This window comes from Salvelinus fontinalis, unplaced genomic scaffold (assembly GCF_029448725.1).
Source record: "Salvelinus fontinalis isolate EN_2023a unplaced genomic scaffold, ASM2944872v1 scaffold_0738, whole genome shotgun sequence".
Classification (NCBI taxonomy): domain Eukaryota; kingdom Metazoa; phylum Chordata; class Actinopteri; order Salmoniformes; family Salmonidae; genus Salvelinus; species Salvelinus fontinalis.
In genome coordinates, this window is record NW_026600947.1 from 54,108 (window position 1) to 75,192 (window position 21,085).

At 39.4% G+C, this 21,085-nt stretch overlaps 3 protein-coding genes across 5 annotated transcripts in view; 2 read left to right on the forward strand and 1 right to left on the reverse strand.

Annotated features, from left to right (window-relative positions):
• Positions 1 to 16,267, forward strand: part of LOC129847156 (zinc finger protein ZFP2-like) — a 69,067-nt gene extending 52,800 nt beyond the window's left edge. Inside the window, exons 1-5 of one of the 3 annotated variants that reach the window (XR_008758392.1) lie at positions 10,842 to 11,417; positions 12,357 to 12,441; positions 12,546 to 12,714; positions 13,019 to 13,780; positions 14,156 to 16,267. The gene's annotated coding sequence lies outside the window, so the exon portion shown is untranslated. Of the gene's footprint in view, positions 1 to 10,841; positions 11,418 to 11,499; positions 12,442 to 12,545; positions 12,715 to 13,018; positions 13,781 to 14,155 lie in introns of those variants that run through there. The other 2 variants (XR_008758393.1, XR_008758394.1) reach the window with 2 other exon arrangements.
• The window catches only part of LOC129847160 (zinc finger protein 239-like), a 55,875-nt gene extending 36,155 nt beyond the window's left edge, over positions 1 to 19,720 (reverse strand). Inside the window, exon 1 of the mRNA XM_055914970.1 lies at positions 19,106 to 19,720. Coding sequence (XP_055770945.1) covers positions 19,106 to 19,451 — 346 coding nt within the window. The 5' untranslated portion in view covers positions 19,452 to 19,720. The remainder of the gene's footprint in view (positions 1 to 19,105) is intronic.
• LOC129847161 (zinc finger protein 502-like) lies at positions 5,033 to 8,701 on the forward strand. Its single transcript, XM_055914975.1, has 2 exons — positions 5,033 to 5,766; positions 6,214 to 8,701. Exons 1-2 carry the CDS (start codon positions 5,394 to 5,396, stop codon positions 6,825 to 6,827), a joined length of 987 nt encoding a protein of 328 aa, XP_055770950.1. The 5' UTR covers positions 5,033 to 5,393; the 3' UTR covers positions 6,828 to 8,701.
• Positions 19,721 to 21,085: the final 1,365 nt, after the last annotated feature.

The following is a 21,085-nucleotide window of genomic DNA, read 5'->3' on the forward strand; positions in this document are numbered from 1 at the left end:
GCGTAGGGCCAGTAACTGAAAATGTTGCTGGATCGAATCCCCGAGCTGACAGGGTAAAAATCTGTCATGTAACAACCATCATTGTAAATAAGAATTTGTTCTTCTTTTAAATACACCTAACATTTTTTTTAGACAAAAAATATATCTCTTGGTCTTAGTATGAAAAACAGTATAAATGAAGTATAAATAGTAGTAGTGGTTTAGTATCACTTTTCAATTCAGTATATCTTCCACTATGTCAATATACACACTAATCATCCAGGTTTCTAGGCTATATACACTGCTCAAAAAAATAAAGGGAACACTTAAACAACACAATGTAACTCCAAGTCAATCACACTTCTCTGAAATCAAACTGTCCACTTAGGAAGCAACACTGATTGACAATAAATTTCACATGCTGTTGTGCAAATGGAATAGACAAAAGGTGGAAATTATAGGCAATTAGCAAGACACCCCCAATAAAGGAATGGTTCTGCAGGTGGTGACCACAGACCACTTCTCAGTTCCTATGCTTCCTGGCTGATGTTTTGGTCACTTTTGAATGCTGGCGGTGCTTTCACTCTAGTGGTAGCATGAGACGGAGTCTACAACCCACACAAGTGGCTCAGGTATTGCAGTTTATCCAGGATGGCACATCAATGCGAGCTGTGGCAAAAAGGTTTGCTGTGTCTGTCAGCGTAGTGTCCAGAGCATGGAGGCGCAGAACCATTCCTTTATTGGGGGTGTCTTGCTAATTGCTAAAAACTCATGCTTCCTACCCTTTAACTTGTTGTCTGAAAATAAAATGTACATTTTACTCAACTGCGTCCAGTCAGCAGATGGACTAGATGCCGCTTAGGCTGCCCGTTGTGACTCTGTCAAGAATTCAGCAGAGCAAGTTTGTATGAAGGTCTGGTTATTAAATGGGTACATAGTTCAATAGTAATATCCTCTAAAACGCTCTGGTGACAAACTTTGCTGCCCTGTTTCCAGTTGTCCACATGGCTGGGAGAACCTATTCAAGTAAGTAAATAGATTTTGGAAATGTAAAGAAACAACGATGTATTATTAGCTAACTAGCTACAGTGCAGGCTAACTCAAATGAGCTGCTAAACGAGCTAACTAGTTGGCTAGCTAGCTATCTAACCAACTTCAAATACTGTATAGATAGATAGCTAAGTGAATTAAATATCACCAGCTATCTAACTTCATAATAGCTATCTTGATGTATTTATCACTGTAAAAAACAAACTCCAAATGCATTTGTAGGTAGCTAGCTAACAGCCATGGAGGGTGAAAGGATAGCAGCCCCAACTATCAGTGAGAGAGGAGTTTTTGTGTAGTTCCTGTCCCTAGAAGTGAGGACGGAGATAATAGTAACATAATATTCAGTGTGGTGTAATTTGACTATAATGAAGTCTGTTTCTTGTGAGGTTTTCTGTCCTCAGATAAAGAGTGCTATGAAAGCCAGTCTACATATGAAGAGGTTCCAATGAAGAGCAGTGGTTCTCAGTCCTGGGGACTCAAAGAGGCACATTGTTGTTTTTGCCTCAGCACTGCACAGCTGATTCAAATGATCAACTCATCAAGCTTCAAGTGGTATTAATGTATTAATTTGTGATGCCATCCTTGATATGATCCTGTTATTGTCACATGCTACACATGTACATATGTGTGCCCATGCATCTATCAATCCAATGTTATCATGATTTGTTATCAGGGATATTATACTTTAGTAATCCACAATGACCTGTTGATGTAACAGTCTAATAATTACATTGTCTTCCATATTCCTACAGATACCTTGTAACTGGAGATTCCTTCAAAACGATTGCCTACAGTTACCGTGTAGGGCACTGCAAGGTTGGGTGACCAGGGTCATCTGGGACTGCCTCCTGGAGGAATTCAGGTGTGTGAAGGCTACCTGTGTCCTGCGTAACTTCATGAGGATGGACACGAGGACCAGGAGGGGATCTGCAGCTCGCCGCCGTGTCCCAGAGGAGGAGTCTGCTGCTCTGCAGGATGTTTCAAGGATGGGGTCCAACAACGCAGCAAGAGAGGCAATCCGTGTGCAGGAGATCTTCACCTCCTCCTTTTAAGAGGGTGCTGTTCCCTAGCAACACCATAGACTACACTATGCTCAACCAAAGGCTCTTTTAAGAGGGTGCTGTTCCCTGGCAACACCATAGACTACACTATGCACAACCAAAGGCTCTTTTAAGAGCCATTCACATTGCAATAAGAGTATTCTTCCATTTACTTAGCTATGCCAACTGCAGTTATTCAATTCACAGTTTCTCTCCCTTTGATTTCTACTTCTCAGGTGAGGGTGCTGTTTAGGTAAGGGTATGATGTCTGTGCAAAAACAAAACAGGCTATTTTAAATCACCCATATTGAAGAAATGTAGAACAATTAGACACCCTATAACCCACACCTACACACTCATGTATCAATCTGATTGATGGATTGTGTTGTGCAGTAAGCAGCCTCAGGTGTATAGAACTGTGTCTCCTTCCACTTTCAAAGAATAGGCAAGAGGGCCAACCATGGAGAATAGTAAGACACTTCATTATTTCTATAACTACGCTATATTGTTTGTACTTGTGGGTCCGTTCATGTTTTTCAGCATAAAGTACTCTGCAGCCACTTAGTGTGGTGTGGACACCAGGTGAGGCCACACACAGATTCCTGTTGAACACTGTGGCTTTAACTACCTTATTTTCTCAATAACAGTCTCTCTCCTTCACTTCATCCCTCTCTCCCCTTCTCCCTAAGTCCTCTAGGTTATATCAGCTGTGTCGGTGAACCCCTCCTGCATCTGGACTGGCTACATAGAGGGCACAGCATGATCAGAGGTGAGAGGTCACTTGGTCAGGACAACAGGAAGTATTATTAAAGAGATGCTTTACATTGAAATACAGACAGATGCAGTAGTCCCAGAGTTAATGATCCCAGGTCAGTTTATATTATACAGGAAGTATTATTAAAGAGATGCTTTACATTGAAATACAGATAGATGCAGTAGTCCCAGAGTTAATGATCCAAGGTCAGTTTTGCATTTCACCTCCTGATTGATGACTAACAATGTTAGAATAAAAACTAAAAACACAAGGCTTAAACATGCTCTCTCTCTCTCCATCTGTCTCTCGTCTGCAGATATGTTTTGATGTGAGAGGATGCCAACCCCCAGTCTCATCATCGCCACCTCACCTGCTTTGAAGATAACCTTTGGGCCGACTAGAGACACTGTTATGTAATTGTGATGAACTGAGAGAATATTTATGTAGCACTGTGATTCCTTAATCATGTGCTGCCTTCCCTGCTCCTATGTGCTTACCTCTTTCCCTTTCTGTCTTTTACACCTCTCTCGCCACCTCCTCTTTCTTCCTCTGTTTTTATAATGCACAACAGATGTGCATTGAAGTACAGATAAAACTTGTATTTATAACACTTGGATAATGAGCTTTTCAATCAAGCGTTTCACATTCTCTACTGGTTGAAATGAAGTGTAATGTGATGAAATACTCCACCTATCCTGTGTTTATCAGATCATGCAGATGAAGGGCATTAGATGTTGCGATGAACCGGTGTTGGAGTATTTACATGATGCATAGGAAGTGTAGTGTTCTGTTTTTAACATTATATTTCTGTATATATGAATTAACTAGTTAAATCCTGTTTCTAGTCTATTAGTTACAATGTGTAACCATTGATGTCCCAGGACCAAGATTGATAAACACTGTTGAAGTGTATAATTGTAATACATACATGAAGACACAGCGTCATTCAAAGACTGTAATTTGATACTCCTGGTATTGGATATGACTGAAAAATCATCTCAAAGACATTCATACCTAAACTGCACCTTTATTTTCCAAGGTAGAGCACATGATCAGTGAATATATTAAATGTACAGGCTACAATGTGGGGATCTCATGCATGGTAATAACTATATGTATATATGACTTGCATCCTTGGCACAACATGATATTATATTCTACTCAATCCATAGGCTTCATTAATGTCATTCAGGCTGTTTTGAAGTTGATGCAACTGGCTATGATAGCTGAGGTTCATAGCTAGGTTCTGAACTAATATGTATACCAAACGTTTGGGTCCATACACAGATCGGCTAGATAGCTAGCTACACATCCATAGGCATAGAGGTATTTTAATCATCTACTACACAATAAGCAAGAACATAGCTAGCTATGTTATTTCATATATCTGCATGGTAAATATCAGCAAGGCAAGCTTACAGAATTGTACATTCAATTTGCAGTAAATTCTTCAGCTAGCTAGATTCTATACATCCACTGTTTCCCAAAACGACAGCCTGGTTTGCTGGTTGTTTCAGGAGTCCCTAAAACAACCAGAATTACAATTTTGTACTCATGTCACAACACCCATAAAGCTAGCTGGCTAATGTTAGCTAGTCAGCTAGCTGGCTAATGTTAGCTAGTCAGCTAGCTGGTTAATGTTAGCTAGTCAGCTAGCTGGCTAATGTTAGCTGGTTAATGTTAGCTAGTCAGCTAGCTGACTAATGTTAGCTAGTCAGCTAGTTGGCTAAATCACGATTTTCGTTAATGAACTATGATTAAAAAAAATGCATAATCGTTTGTCTCTACATGAACTAACATTCCTGTCAACTGTACATGTTTTTTGCATGATTAGTTATGACGTTATAATCCCTTACATTTGCTTCCATCCTAGTATTTCTGTCCGCCATCTTTGATTCAGTTCTGTGTAGGCGTACCCCTCTCTCCTAGTATTTCTGTCCACCATCTTTGATCCAGTTCAGTTCTGTGTAGTGGTACCCCTCTCTCGAAGTATTTCTTTCAGGGATCTTTGCTGAAGAAAGTCTAACAGTCACTAGTGAAGCAGCAGCCTCCCCCGGCCCTAGTGCCGGACCGGTAAGAAGTTTAAGATGCGATGAAACGGTTGACAAAAAAAAGAAATCACAGAAAAAATATATTGACTGATATTGATTTATTTAGGGGGGGGGGGGGGGTAATTAACATTTTAGTTCTAGTGACGTCCCTGACTCCTATCCTTTAACTTTTTGTCTGAAAATAAAATATACGTTTTTCTTAACTGCGTTACCCACTCCAGTCAGCAGATGGCGGTCTGCGACTTTAAGGCAATGCTGCTACCGTGACGTATAATCTAGTGGACGGAACGCTTCTTTCAACAGCAGCAACAGACAGTCAGCAACCTCGGTAGCTTGCTAGCCAAAATAGCCGAACCAATAAAGCTCTTTAGACGCTTTAGTGTATATTAGCCACTGTGTTTTAAACCCTCGTCTGTCGTCTAGTTAGTTGTCGATTTAATTTCATATTTACGGTGTTGTAGTTATTAGTCAGTTAGCGGGCTGGTTAAGTTAGCATTAGCCTAGCTAACATCCCCGACCATGCGGTCACTAAGCTACTCTCCTAAAGAAGAGGAGATCTGCTGGACGAAGAAAGAGGTTATGTGGCTAAACATTGTCGTGAAAGAGGAGGGAGAGGATGTCAAAATACAAAAACAGGTAGACGGTGAGGCTGTTACAGTGAAAGAAGAAGAGAAAGACGTTTCAGTGAAAGAAGAGGAAGATGCGTTCAGAGTGAAAGAGGAGGAGGATGTTACAGTGAAAGAGGAGGAGAAAGAGGAAGATTCTGTTTTTGGAGTGAAAGAGGAGGAGGGGGAGGATGAAGATGAGGAAACTGGATATCTGGGCTCGGTTTCCCAAACGCATCTTAAGGCATCCAATGGGTCTAACGATGAACGGGCCCTGATTAACACTAGTAAGTAGTGTCTTAAAAACAAAGGCACAAACTCTGCAGGTTTTGAACTGATGTTTGGCTTTATAGGGGACATATGCAATTGCTACATCCTTATTGTGACTTTGCAATTCTTCAGGAAATGTGCGTGGCTTTAACGTTTTCAGATTTGAAGAAAATGGGGGAAAATATGCGGCCGAAGTCCAACGAGAGAGCGGATACAAATGAACTGCTTTAAATAATCATGACAAATGTTGAGCAATTTAATGAAGTAATGACTTTTCAAATAAGTTACCTTACACGTTATATGACTATTGTTGTTCACTTGACAATCTTAAGACAAATGTCAAATAATGAACATTCATTACAGAAGTCATTGTTTGTACAACATCATGGCTACACATCACCTTTTACAGTGGATTTCTGCTGTTGTGGGCCTTAAACCATCTGTCTGACTTGTTGTTCACACAGGAGAGAGATGTGACTATTGTGGATCCTCTGGGCAGCCTCAACAACCTCATGATGCTGAGGAGGCAGAGAAGAGTCTCTCAAAGTTGAAACACCAGCAGAGAACCACAGGGAAGAAATCTCATTGCTGCTCTGACTGTGGGAAAGGTTGCACATCTTCATCAGAACTTAAAATACACCAGAGAACACACACAGGAGAGAAACCTTATAGCTGTGATCAATGTGGGATGAGTTTTACTACATCAAGCCATCTGATTCGACACCAGAGAACACACACAGGAGAGAAACCTTATAGCTGTGATCAATGTGAGAAGAGTTTTACTACATCTTGCTATCTGACTGTACACCAGAGAACACACACAGGAGAGAAGCCTTATATCTGTGATCAATGTGGGAAGAGTTTTCCTACATCTAGCCAGCTGACTTCACACCAGAGAACACACACAGGAGAGAAACCTTATAGCTGTGATCAATGTGGGATGAGTTTTACTACATCAACCCATCTGATTCGACACCAGAGAACACACACAGGAGAGAAACCTCATAGCTGTGATCAATGTGACAAGAGATACTCTGATAAAAGATCTCTGATCAAACATCAGAAAATACATACATGAAGAAGTTGTTTCATGATATCAATGAAATAATGTCACAATGTAGAATGTTTTAACATTGTAGTAGGAGTATTTTAATGATGTCACAATGTAGAATGTTTTAACATTGTAGTATGGGTATTTTAATGATGTCACAATGTAGAATGTTTTAACATTGTAGTAGGAGTATTTTAATGATGTCACAATGTGGAATGTTTCAACATTGTAGTATGGGTATTTTAATGATGTCACAATATAGAATGTTTTAACATTGTAGTAGGAGTATTTTAATGATTATCCTAATCGTTTGCCCTGTTCAATTGATTGCAGCATGAGATGGATATTAGCCTCAGGGAAAATCCAGGCTCTGAATTGAAAGAGTATTATTTAACAAAAAGTGACTAACAAAAAAAGAGCTGTGTTACACTTACTGCGTTGGTGACCCACTTTAATCAAAATGCAGCACTTCAAATGTAGCTAGATGTTTTCTACAAGTTGAAAAAGCTGCTTGTTTAAAAAAATACATGTAATATGATAATTGTTGCAGATGTTTGTGTATATACACACATGAAAGCAGTATGATAATTTGGTCTATAATCAATTTTATTAACAATCTGACATCACTCCAGTATTTGTTGACAACATTCAAATGCTAATTGTCTTTAGTCCACTACTGAAGAAGCATGACTCAAATCACCTCATATTTCAAACATTCAGCCTGACAAAAGATACATGTTTTATTATTCCATGCCTCACCATTAAGTTAATTATTGCCACTACATATTAACTAAGGGGTGTCCATTTGGTTTTGATTTTCATATTTACAATTAAGTAACATTTAGTAATCATAATTATTTATGCAACCAGCTGAACATTTTTGTGTACAATTATATTGACAATGTTGCCCTGCTTTTAGAATATCAGGATTCATTCTCAGATGTGCTAACCCAAATGCATGACATTGGGGACTGGGCCCCGATCCAACAACATGCCTATCGAGTGAACCCTGAAAAGAGAGAGATTCTCCGCAGTGAGGTGGAAAGTTACTACGGATATTGCAGGTGTTGGTTGCTGATTGTCTCAAGGGTGGGCAGTCAACAAGTTTTGCGTTTAGCCAGTGCGTTGCCATGGATCACAATTTATTTTGTTCCAAGGGGACGAGAGTTCTAGAACTAAGTGAGTTTTAGGAAGAGTTCTAGAAGCTTGTGGGGGAAAATATAGGATCTATTTGTTGTTTTAGGGGGGAAAGTGTTACATTCTTTGGTTTTTCCATTTATGTTTTGAGGTTGGACGTTATCACATCTAGCTCGTTTAGCCAGTATAGCTCGTTAGCACGTTGGGCGCACGGATTGGTGTCACCTCGTTAGTCAGTATGTGTTACACCTGTGCTGGCTTGTCCATCTTGTTAGTGGGAAGGTTTTTCACCTGAGCTGGTCCAGGTTCTATTTAAGAGTGTCTGACCCAGTGCTCCAGTTGTCTTGATAGATGTGGAGAGTCAACACCTTTAGTTGCTCCACCTTTTTGGTTTACTTCCTGTCGTTAATGTCTTTAAGTTTGGTGTGGGTTTTTCTTTTGTTTGCCTCTTCTTGGGTAGATTTAGTGGGTGTCATGGTGGGTGTCTTTTAGGTCCCAGTTGTTACCAGTCAATTTTCAATCGATGCCCCCGTAGTGTCTTTCAGAGCCCCTCCTAAAAAACAAGTTATGTTTTGGGTTGGATGTAGCATCATATTGTTAATTTTTTAATCAATGGCATTTCCTTTGCAATGCTCATTAGTCTTTCAGTTGTTCTTCGTTTTTTTATCCTCAATATTTCAGTTTATTTTCATTGTTTTCTCCTGTGAAGCCATTGTGTTGCATCCATGTCTGAAATGTGCTGCATAAATAAAGCTTGATTTGACTTCAACAAATGAACCCAATGACTGACCAATCAACAGATTCTTGGTTCCTCTTAGTATTTGTTAATGAATAGAATACAGTATATACATATGAGATGAGTAATACATAGACTAAGATACAGTAGAATAGGATAGAATACAGTATATACATATGAGATGAGTAATACATAGACTAAGATACAGTAGAATAGGATAGAATACAGTATATACATATGAGATGAGTAATGCCAGATATGTAAACATGCAGGAGATCCACGAAGGAAAGATAGTGATGGTGCTCAGTGACGTTGTTGCAAATGGTGGGGAACAACCAATCACGATGAGGGATCGCCAGCTGTGAACGTTTTAGCATGCTGGAGACAACCATGGAGAATGTGAATCAAGTGTTCCAATTGTAAAACGTTTGATTTAATTACATCAAGCGTTCCAATGGTAAAACGTTTGATTTAATTACATCAAGTGTGCCAATGGTAAAACGTTTGATTTAATTACATCAAGCGTCCCAAAGGTAAAACGTTTGATTTAATTACATCAAGCGTTCCAATGGTAAAACGTTTGATTTAATTACATCAAGTGTTCCAATGGCAAAACGTTTGATTTAATTACATCAAGCGTTCCAATGGTAAAACGTTTGATTTAATTACATCAAGCGTCCCAATGGTAAAACGTTTGATTTAATTACATCAAGCGTTCCAATGGTAAAACGTTTGATTTAATTACATCAAGCGTCCCAATGGTAAACCGTTTGATTTAATTACATCAAGTGTTCCAATGGTAAAACGTTTGATTTGATTACATCAAGTGTTCCAATGGTAAAACGTTTGATTTAATTACATCAAGTGTGCCAATGGTAAAACGTTTGATTTAATTACATCAAGTGTGCCAATGGTAAAACGTTTGATTTAATTACATCAAGTGTGCCAATGGTAAAACGTTTGATTTAATTACATCAAGTGTTCCAATGGTAAAACGTTTGATTTAATTACATCAAGTGTTCCAATAGTAAAACGTTTGATTTAATTACATCAAGTGTTCCAATGGCAAAACGTTTGATTTAATTACATCAAGTGTTCCAATGGTAAAACGTTTGATTTAATTACATCAAGCGTCCCAATGGTAAAACGTTTGATTTAATTACATCAAGTGTTCCAATGGTAAAACGTTTGATTTAATTACATCAAGTGTTCCAATGGTAAACCGTTTGAGTTCATTGTGACGCGTCACTTTGTGTTTATTGCCACGTTGGGATGCAACCTTTTTTTATCCAGTTCTGATGGTTGTTAAAAGTGGGATTTTGACATTATTATCGTTAAAATTAAACACACTGGACACTCCCAACACTCCCACCTATCAATCTCTTTGGCACCGTAGACATCAAGTCACTTGACAGTAATGTTCCATACAATGTTGCATTCCATTTTTGAAAGGTCATTTTTCATTGAAGACAATGAAAGTTATTAACATTCCATAAAATTTGAAATCAAGGCTGAGGCTCAAATAGTCGCCTTCACTTTACTTAAAGTGTAGGAAGCAGTGGAGTAAAACAATTTACTCACCAACAACAGCATTGCCTTAAAGTCCCACATGATTATGTAATGACATCACAATACCCCATAATGACATCTACATGAGCAGTATAGACCTAGTCTGTTCATTATATACATCTACATGATGTATTGTTACACCATGTAGGAGCAGTATAGACCTAGACTGTTCATTATATACATCTACATGATGTATTGTTACACCATGTAGGAGCAGTATAGACCTAGTCTGTTCATTATATACATGATGTATTGTTACACCATGTAGCAGCAGTATAGACCTAGTCTGTTCATTATATACATCTACATGATGTATTGTTCCACCATGTTGGAGCAGTATGGACCTACAGTAGCTTGCTACTTATTTAGATTTAGTTTGACTTAATGTAACTGCCTTAAATGTGCTGTAGTAACCATTTTTTATTCGCACTAATCAATCAACATATTCCTGTCTTTGTATGTCTCAATATAATGGTATTATTTAATTACATCCATTTACAATAATCTTTGTCTGAAAATAAAATATGATCCTCAACTGCGTTTCCCCTCCAGTCAGCAGACGGCGATGTGCGTCTTTCAGGCGACGCTGCCAGCGTGACGTATAATCTAGTGGACGGTTCTTCATAAACAGCTCGTCAACCACCTCGGTAGCTTGCTAGCCAACATAGCCGAACGAGTCAAGCTATTTATACGCTTTCGGTGTATATTAGCTGCTGTGTTTTCGACACACTTAGGTCGTATCTACTTGTTAACCTATTTAATATTACGTTATTTTGTATTAGTCAGCTATAGTAGCTGACTGGTTAAATTAGCACTAGCCTAGTCGCTAATGATAGCTAGCTAGCTAACATCCCCGAACATGAGCTCCATAAACTTCTCCCCTCCTGTTAAAGAAGAGGATAAGGTCTGCTGGACGGAGAAAGGAGGTCTGTGGCTGAACATTGTCGTGAAAGAGGAGGAGGAAGAAGAGGATGTCACAGTAAAACAAGAAGTAGAGGGTGAGGCTGTTACAGTGAAAGAGGAAGACGTTTCAGTGAAAGAAGAGGAGGACGCGTTCAGAGTTAAAGAGGAGGAAGATGAGAAAGAGGAGGATGTAGTTTTTGGTGTGAAAGAGGAGGGGGAGGTTACTGTCACATTGGAGGAAGAAGAGGAGGTTGGAGATCTGTTTAACCCCAGTAAGTACCGTCTCTGCAGTCGTTGAACCAATATGCAGTAAAGGGTTTCTACACTTTAATGTTGTTCTGTAGGAATGGCTGAAACTTCACTGTAACGTGTAGAACATCAAGAGTGGACCATCAACAAAACGTTAACAATTCATCAAATGCATCCAATGACAATGCCTGAAATACTGTAGTCCTCAATATCTCCTATTAGATTAGCCCAATATGTAGTCTTAAAGGGGCAATCAGCAGTTGTTGCATCCATTTGGGGACTTATACATTAATGATATGTACCCATCTGTTTCTTTAAGAAATTCACTTATAAATGCCTCATGAGCTTAGTTCAACTGTTGTACCCCATCAGAACCCAAAATATAAGCTTATATTATCTCCAATGTTTGTCAGTAAATATAAACAAACACTGTATATCCTCAAAACATGGTTAAAACTATAGTGTTGGTATCATGGATGGTTGCATTTCTTCAGCCCCATCCCTCAGCTTTTTACCGAAACGGGCAGGGAGTACGCTTTGTTATTGTTTCTACTGCTGATTGCTGCCCCCGTTACTCCTCAAGGTCCAAGGACCGTATGTTATTTTCAGAGGTAGACTGGCTCTGGCAGCTAAAATAGTCAAATATTCCATCTAAATGTGAATCCATTCTCAACGGGCAGGGAGTACGCTTTGTTATTGTTTCTACTCCTGATTCTCTGCCCCCGTTACTCCTCAAAATAATTTCACATAATACTTTCATATCACATAACAATTATTTCACACAATACTTTCATATCACATCAAAATAATTTCACACAATACTTTCATATCACATCTAAATAGGTAACCAGTCTGTATAGATAGATAGCTAAGTGAATTAAATATCACCAGCTACCTAACTTCATATTAGCTATCTTGATGTATTTATCACTGTAAAAAACTAACTCCAAATGCATTTGTAGGTAGCTAGCTACCAGCCATGGAGGAGGGTGAAAGGATAGCAGCCCCAACTGTCAGTGAGAGAGGAGGCTATTCTGGATAGGGAAGGTACTTTTATGTAGTTCCTGTCCCTAGAAGTGAGGACGGAGATAATAGTAACATAATATTCAGTGTGGTGTAATTTGACTATAATGAAGTGTGTTTCTTGTGAGGTTTTCTGTCCTCGGATAAAGAGCGCTATGAAAGCCAGTCTACATATGAAGAGGTCCCAATGAAGAGCAGTGGTTCTCAGTCCTGGGGACTCAAAGAGGTACATTGTTGTTTTTGCCTCAGCACTGCACAGCTGATTCAAATGATCAACTCATCATCAAGCTTCAAGTGGTATTTATGTATTCATTTGTGATGTCATCCTTGATATGATCCTGTTATTGTCACATGCTACACATGTACATATGTGTGCCCGTGCATCTATCAATCCAATGTTATCATGATTTGTTATCAGGGATATTATACTTTAGTAATCCACAATGACCTGGTGATGTAACAGTTACATTGTCTTGGTTATAACTACATTGTCTTCCATATTCCTACAGATACCTTGTAACTGGAGATTCCTTCAAAACGATTGCCTACAGTTACCGTGTTAGCATTGTCAACAATTACATTGTCTTCCATATTCCTACAGATACCTTGTAACTGGAGATTCCTGCAAAACGATTGCCTACAGTTACCGTGTAGGGCACTGCAAGGTTGGGTGACCAGGGTCATCTGGGACTGCCTCCTGGAGGAATTCAGGTGTGTGAAGGCTACCTGTGTCCATTCACATTGCAATAAGATTATTCTTCCATTTACTTAGCTATATCACCTGCAGTTATTCAATTCATAGTTTCTCTCCCTTTGATTTCTACTTCTCAGGTGAGGGTGCTGTTTAGGTAAGGGTGTGATGTCTGTGCCAAAACAAAACAGGCTGTTTTAAAATCACCCATATTGAAAAAATGTAGAACAATTAGACACCCTATAACCCACACCTACACACTCATGTATCAATCTGATTGATGGATTGTGTTGTGCAGTAAGCAGGCTCAGGTGTATAACTGTGGCTCCTTCCACCTTCAAAGAATAGGCAAGAGGGCCAACCATGGAGAATAGTAAGACACTTCATTATTTCTATAACTACGCTATATTGTTTGTCTTTGTGGGCCCGTTCATGTTTTTCAGCATAAAGTACTCTGCAGCCACTTAGTGTGGTGTGAACACCAGGTGAGGCCACACACAGATTCCTGTTGAACACTGTGGCTTTAACTACCTTATTTTCTCAATAACAGTCTCTCTCCTTCACTTCATCCCTCTCTCCCCTTCTCACGAAATCCTCTAGGTTATATCAGCTGTGTCGGTGAACCCCTCCTGCATCTGAACTGGCTACATCGAGGGCACAGCATGATCAGAGGTGAGAGGTCACTTGGTCAGGTCAACAGGAAGTATTATTAAAGAGATGCTTTACATTGAAATACAGATAGAAGCAGTAGTCCCAGAGTTAATGATCCCAGGTCAGTTTATATTATACAGGAAGTAGTATTAAAGAGATGCTTTACATTGAAATACAGACAGATGCAGTAGTCCCAGAGTTAATGATCCAAGGTCAGTTTTGCATTTCAACTCCTGATTGATGACTAACAATGTTAGAATAAAAAATAAAAACACAAGGCTTACATTTACATTTAAGTCATTTAGCAGACGCTCTTATCCAGAGCGACTTACAAGTACATACATTCATACTTTTTTTTTGTACTGGTCTCTCTCTCCATCTGTCTCTCGTCTGCAGATATGTTTTGATGTGAGAGGATGCCAACCCCTAGTCCCATCATCGCCACCTCACCCTCTTTTAAGATCACCTTTGGGCCAACTAGAGACACTATTATGTAATTGTGATGAACTGAGAGAATATTTATGTAGCACTGTGTTTCATTAATCATGTGCTGCCTTCCCTGCTCCTATGTGCTTACCTCTTTCCCTTTCTGTCTTTTACACCTCTCTCTCCACCTCCTCTTTCTTCCTCTGTTTTTATAATTCACAACAGATGCGTTGTGAAATTGTAAAATTGTAAAATTGCGTCACAAATTGTAAAATTGCGTCACAAGGTCAATTCACACACAATTCGATTGCATTAACTCCACCCTGCTAATAAGGAAACCACTAGTTATGGATGTAGTATATCTGCCTGGAGCAAAAAATGGTGAGTGAAGATTGTAGTTTTTCCACAATGTATTCTGAATATTACAGCACAAGATCAGGAGTGCTACTGAAGGAAACTCACATTAAGCTCTGTGTCGCTAGTTACTAATTCACCACCGTGGGGGAAACTCAGGGGAGTTCTCATAGGCTGACAGCAAATATAGCCTCCATTTACAGGTTGAATATGAGTGAATTTCACATTACTTTTGATTATAAATTGTCAGGCTCGTTTTGAATGTCCTGATTAATATGTTTGTGTTATTGTCGCAAATCAACTGCTTTATACTTAAAAAACACTTCAACCAGTAAAATGCTCTTTAGCTAGCTTTTCCATCAGCCTGACAATGAGGGTTTGTACACTAAGTGCTTAACAAATTGGCCCATAACTTCACCAAACAATAACATAGTAGGGGTCGACCCATTATGATTCTTCAACAGCAAACAGCAAAAAAATAATAATAACAACAAAAATAACCTCCATTTACAGGTTGTTTTTGAGTGCATTTCACATTACTATTACCTATAACTTCACCTAAAAACAAGATAGACCTACTGTAGGACCCATAACTTCACCTAACAACAACACAGACCTACTGTAGAACCCATAACAATAACATAGACCTACTGTAGGACCCATAACTTCACCTAACAATAACATAGACCTACTGTAGGACCCATAACTTCACCTAACAATAACATAGACCTACTGTAGGACCCATAACTTCACCTAACAATAACATAGACCTACTGTAGGACCCATAACTTCACCTAACAATAACAGACCTACTGTAGGACCCATAACTTCACCTAACAACAACATACACCTACTGTAGGACCCATAACTTCACCTAACAACAACATAGACCTACTGTAGGACCTATACCTTCACCTAACAATAACATAGACCTACTGTAGGACCCATAACTTCACCTAACATAGGACTATATATAATTTAATATTTCAGGTGAAACATTGAAACTTAAATGTCTTTGTCATGACATTTCATAACCTGATCACCAGATAATTTTGTGAATAATCCCACAAGGCTACTCTGTAATGTGTTGTCATTCTAAATGTCCTGAATAAAGGAAAATAGCGGTGTGTGTTGTACAATAGCCTATCCATCAAAGAACAGTTCTCTACACATTATGAGCTAAGTATCTCTGTGTCCAAACAGAAATACGAGACCCTACTGTAAATCAAGCAGACAATAACATTATAAACATCAATTTGTTAGGGATGTTGGATCCAACGTGGAGCACGGCATAACTGTCTTTACCAGAGTAATGAATGAAGAAGCACTTTGGTTGTTGTTGCATGTCGTGATGTTTGTCATGTGACTGGCATTCAGAAAATGATTTCCTGGATCAGCTGATGATAGTTGAACATGTGACTAACTAAACAGCTACAGTATTAAGAATGATGTGTAATTACTGAAGAACCGCATTAATGACAGTATCCATTTGGGTGTTGTCAATAAAGTTAAGGTGACTCTCGGTTAGAACCATTGGATTTTGCAAACTCTGAAATTATTTAGGATTTCTGTGCCCATAAACTGTTTTCCCAGCGTAACATAAGGAGACACTAAATGTTACATAGAGTGCATTTCAGAGATCTGAATACAAAAAACTGTCCTAACAGGACATTAACCTGTAATGCGTTATCATTCTAAATGTCCTGAATAAAGGAACAGTTCTCTGTGCTTTATCTTGGACTTATTTTTCTACTGTATTATTGACTGTATGTTTGTTACACTCCATGTGTAACTCTGTGTTTTTGTAAGTGTCGAACTGCTTTGCTTTATCTTGGCCAGGTCACAGTTCTAAATGAGAACTTGTTCTCAACTTGCCTACCTGGTTAAATAAAGGTGAAATAAATAAAATAGATCAGCAACGGTGGCTTGCAAACAGTGGATAGTAAGTAGCCCACATTTGGAATAACTATGTATAGTTATAACTGTAGTATCCTGTATAACTGTAGTATCCTGTATAACTGTAGTATCCTGTATAACTGTAGTATCCTGTATAACTATGTATAGTTATAACTGTAGTATCCTGTATAACTGTTGTATCCTGTATAACTATGTAGTTATAACTGTAGTATCCAGTATAGTCTGGGAGGAGGTGAAACCACTCAGGCTTATTTGATGTGATCTAATGTTTTGATCATGTAGTTTTCCTTACAAGCATTCAGTCACCAAAGGGGGTTTGGTCATTCCTTTGTTAATATACTGTCTCATTGACAAAAATATTTTTGATTATTTGTTTACATCATTCCTTTGTCTCGACATACACAGTAAACGTGCCAAGGTTCTAATGTTGCCAAGGAGACACATTTTATTATTTATTTACAGTTTGGAGGGTTGGGGGTCTGACATCCAGGAGACAAATTTTATTATTTATTTACAGTTTGGAGGGTTGGGGGTCTGACATCCAGGCGACACATTTTAGTTCTAATGGTGCCGTTCTGTTATTCTTTTCAGCTTCTTTTTCCAAGCATCTTACATTACTCTGAGACTAGTTATCCTGGGATCGTACATTACTCTGAGACTAGTTATCCTGGGATCGTACATTACTCTGAGACTAGTTATCCTGGGATCTTACATTACTCTGAGACTAGTTATCCTGGGGAATAGTTTCAATACATTTGCAAAAAACCTAAACCTGTTTTTGCGTTGGCATTATGGGGTATTGTGATGTCATTATGGGGTATTGTGATGTCATTATGGGGTATTGTGAAACATTTCAGAATAAAGGGATGCACCGATATTACATTTTTGGCCAATACCGATATCCAATATTTTCCTTACCCCAAAAAACGATACCGATAACCGTTATTACAATTTTTAGAGGCCTTTTAAGCATTCTAGTACAGCATTCTAATAGTTAACACACACACGGACGCAGCGGATCCCACAGTAGTTGTCTATTATTGGTGTAGAGAGGAAGACAAAAGAGAGGGAACCCACAGATGGATAGGAAGATAGAAATGATCATTATTACTAGAAAATATTCATTTAAAATCCAGGAATTTTACAACTTTAGCTCTCTAGGTCAAGCCAGTAGGATACAGTAGGTTGTATCTCTCTAGGTCATGCCAGTAGGTTACAGTAGGTTGTATCTCTCTAGGTCATGCCAGTAGGCTACAGTAGGTTGTAACTCTCTAGGCCATGCCAGTAGGTTACAGTAGGTTGTAACTCTCTAGGTCATGCCAGTAGACTACAGTAGGTTGTATCTCTCTAGGTCATGCTAGTAGGTTACAGTAGGTTGTATCTCTCTAGGTCATGCCAGTAGGCTACAGTAGGTTGCATCTCTCCAGGTTATGCCAGTAGGTTACAGTAGGTTGTATCTCTCTAGGTCATGCCAGTAGGTTACACTAGGTTGTAACTCTCTAGGTCATGCCAGTAGGTTACAGTAGGTTGTATCTCTCTAGGTCATGCCAGTAGGTTACAGTAGGTTGTATCTCTCTAGGTCATGCCAGTAGGCTACTGTAGGTTGTATCTCTCTAGGTCATGCCAGTTGGTTACAGTAGGTTGTAACTCTCTAGGTCATGCCAGTAGGTTACAGTAGGCTGTATCTCTCTAGGTCATGCCAGTAGGCTACTGTAGGTTGTATCTCTCTAGGTCATGCCAGTAGGCTACAGTAGGTTGTAACTCTCTAGGTCATGCCAGTTGGTTACAGTAGGTTGTATCTCTCTAGGTCATGCCAGTAGGCTACAGTAGGTTGTATCCAAGTAGAAACAATTATCAACGCAATGTGGAAAGTGGCGAATTTGGTCAACAACAAAAATGAATGGCTTATTTTCTACGTGAGGTTTACTTGACCTAACAGAAGTTTCGTAATGCTTAAGTTGTTATGTGAACACGTGACATACCGACAACTTTGATAAAAACATTATAGGAGTTGTCTCCAGATCGCTATGCATATTCATGCTAGTAGCTTAGCATCTCTCTCCATTGAATACAGGCGGTGCATATTAATGCTAATAGCTTAGCATCTCTCTCCATTGAATACAGGCGGTGCATATTCATGCTAGTAGCTTAGCATCTCTCTCCATTGAATACAGGCGGTTGACGACAAAAACCCTCATAGAATATAAACAACAGATTACAATAATAAGATGTATCCACCAATCCAAAGAAAGGATAGGCGGGAGCTAGACAACACGCAGTGAAGCTTTGTGGACAACAACTCCCCTTGTTAGGGCGGAGAGACATCTTGTCAGTATATCCATAATCTTTGGTGTAGCCAACCCAACTCTCACATGGCACTATTGGGGGGCACGGTGTGTAGTAAAACATCACTCCATGAAAATCACTACAAGCAGTGCCCCCCAGTCTGCGGTCAGCAGATAGACCCTTCTCAAATATATATGTTAAGTCACTTTTTGGAAACGGAACAGAGAAAACAAGGGGTAGCTTGTTCTCTATGTCATCTGATTCTAGACATATCAGTCATCATCCTGGGCCCTCCGTTGAAGAGGTATTGACGAGCCAACTCCGAATATCCAAAGTTAAAAACACATTTAAGGCGGTACTTACTGGTGTTAATCAGATCTCCTATCTCCACCTCTTCATCTTTCAATGTGATAGTATTCTCCCCTTCCTTCTTCACTCCAAAAACGGCATCCGCCTCTTTCTCTTCCTCCTCTTCTTTAGCTGTAACCTCCTCCTCCTCTTTCACTCTGAAAGCGTCTTCCTCCTCTTTCACTGTAACGTCTGTCTCTTCTTCTTTCACCGTAACAGCCTCACCCTCTACTTCTTGTTTCACTGTGACATCCTCTTCTTCCTCCTCCTCTTTCACGACAATGTTCAGCCCCAGAGCTTCTTTCTCCGTCCAGCAGACCGCCTCTTCTTTAACGAGAGTGGAGTAGTTTATTGAACTCATGGTCGGGGATGTTAGCTAGCTAGCTATCATTAGCGACTAGGCTAGTGCTAATTTAACCAGCCAGCTACTATAGTTGACTAATACAAAATAACGTAATATTAAATTAAATAGGTTAACAAGTAGATACGACCTAAGTGTGTCTAACACACAGTAGCTAATATACACCGAAAGCGTATAAATAGCTTGAATCTTTCGGCTATGTTGGCTAGCAAGCTACCGAGGTGGTTGACGAGCTGTTTATGAAGAACCGTCCACTAGATTATACGTCACGCTGGCAGCGACGCCTGAATGACGCACATCGCCGTCTGCTGACTGGAGGGGAAATGCAGTTGAGGATCATATTTTATTTTCAGACAAAGATTATTGTAAATATATGTAATTAAATAATACCATTGAGTGGTGCAGCGGTCTAAGGTACTGCATGGCAGTGCTAGAGGCGTCACTAGAGGCGTCACCCGGGTTCGATCCCGGGCTGTACCACAACCTGCCGTGATCGGGAGTTCCATAGGGCGGCACACAATTGGCCAAGCGTCGCCCGGTGTTTCCTCCTACACATTGGTGCAGCTGGCTTCCGGGTTAAGCGGGCGGGTGTTAAGAAGCGCGGTTTGACGGGTCATGTTTCAGAGGACGCGTGACTCGACCTTCGCCTCCTGAGCCCGTTGGGGAGTTGCAGCGATGAGACAAGATCCACATTGGGGAGTTGCAGCGATGAGACAAGATCCACATTGGGGAGAAAAAACGGGCGTAAAATGATAAAAAATGCTTAAATAATGACAACAAACAAAGGTTGCATCCCAACGTGGCAATAAACAGTAGGCAAAGTGACCAGGACAAAATGAACTCAAACGTTTTACCATTGGAACACTTGATGTAATGATGTAATAATGGACAAAATGAACTCAAACGTTTTACCATTTCACCCACCATTTACAACAACGTCACTGAGCACCATCACTGTCTTTCCTTCGTGGATCTCCTGCATGTTTACATATCTGGCATTACTCATCTCATATGTATATACTGTATTCTATCCTATTCTACTGTATCTTAGTCTATGTATTACTCATCTCATATGTATATACTGTATTCTATCCTATTCTACTGTATCTTAGTCTATGTATTACTCATCTCATATGTATATAGTGTATTCTATTCATTAACAAATACTAAGAGGGACCAAGAGTCTTTTGATTGGTCAGTCATTGGGTTCATTTGTTGAAATCAAATCAAGCTTTATTTATACAGCACATTTCAGACATGGATGCAACACAATGGCTTCACAAGAAAAAACAAATAAAAAAAATGAAATATTTAGTACACAACAAACAGAAGACTAACAACTGAAAGACTAATGAGCAGCCTAAGGAAATGCCATTGATTAAAATATTAATTGGATGCAATGCAAATTCAAGGTATTTTTTTTTTAGGAGGGGTTCATCGCTCCCTGGTACCATATAGAACAGAAACAGTAACTCATGCCCTGGAATGTGGTCTCTTTAGGTTTTTATCACCCAAAAGACATTGTAAATGTCCTGTCAGTGTTTTCTCCCAGAGGCAAGTCCTCAGTAGAACACACAGACACAATAGTTCTAAGAACCCTCTATTCTGTTGCATAAAACAACCATTTGATCCAA

What these genes read in the sequence shown, in the direction of transcription:
- LOC129847161 (XM_055914975.1), top strand. Translation starts at nt 5,394, where the DNA reads ATGCGGTCACTAAGCTACTCTCCTAAAGAAGAGGAGATCTGCTGGACG. An exon ending in ACGGGCCCTGATTAACACTA is followed by an intron (nt 5,767 to 6,213) that starts GTAAGTAGTGTC and finishes TTGTTCACACAG; the next exon opens with GAGAGAGATGTGACTATTGT.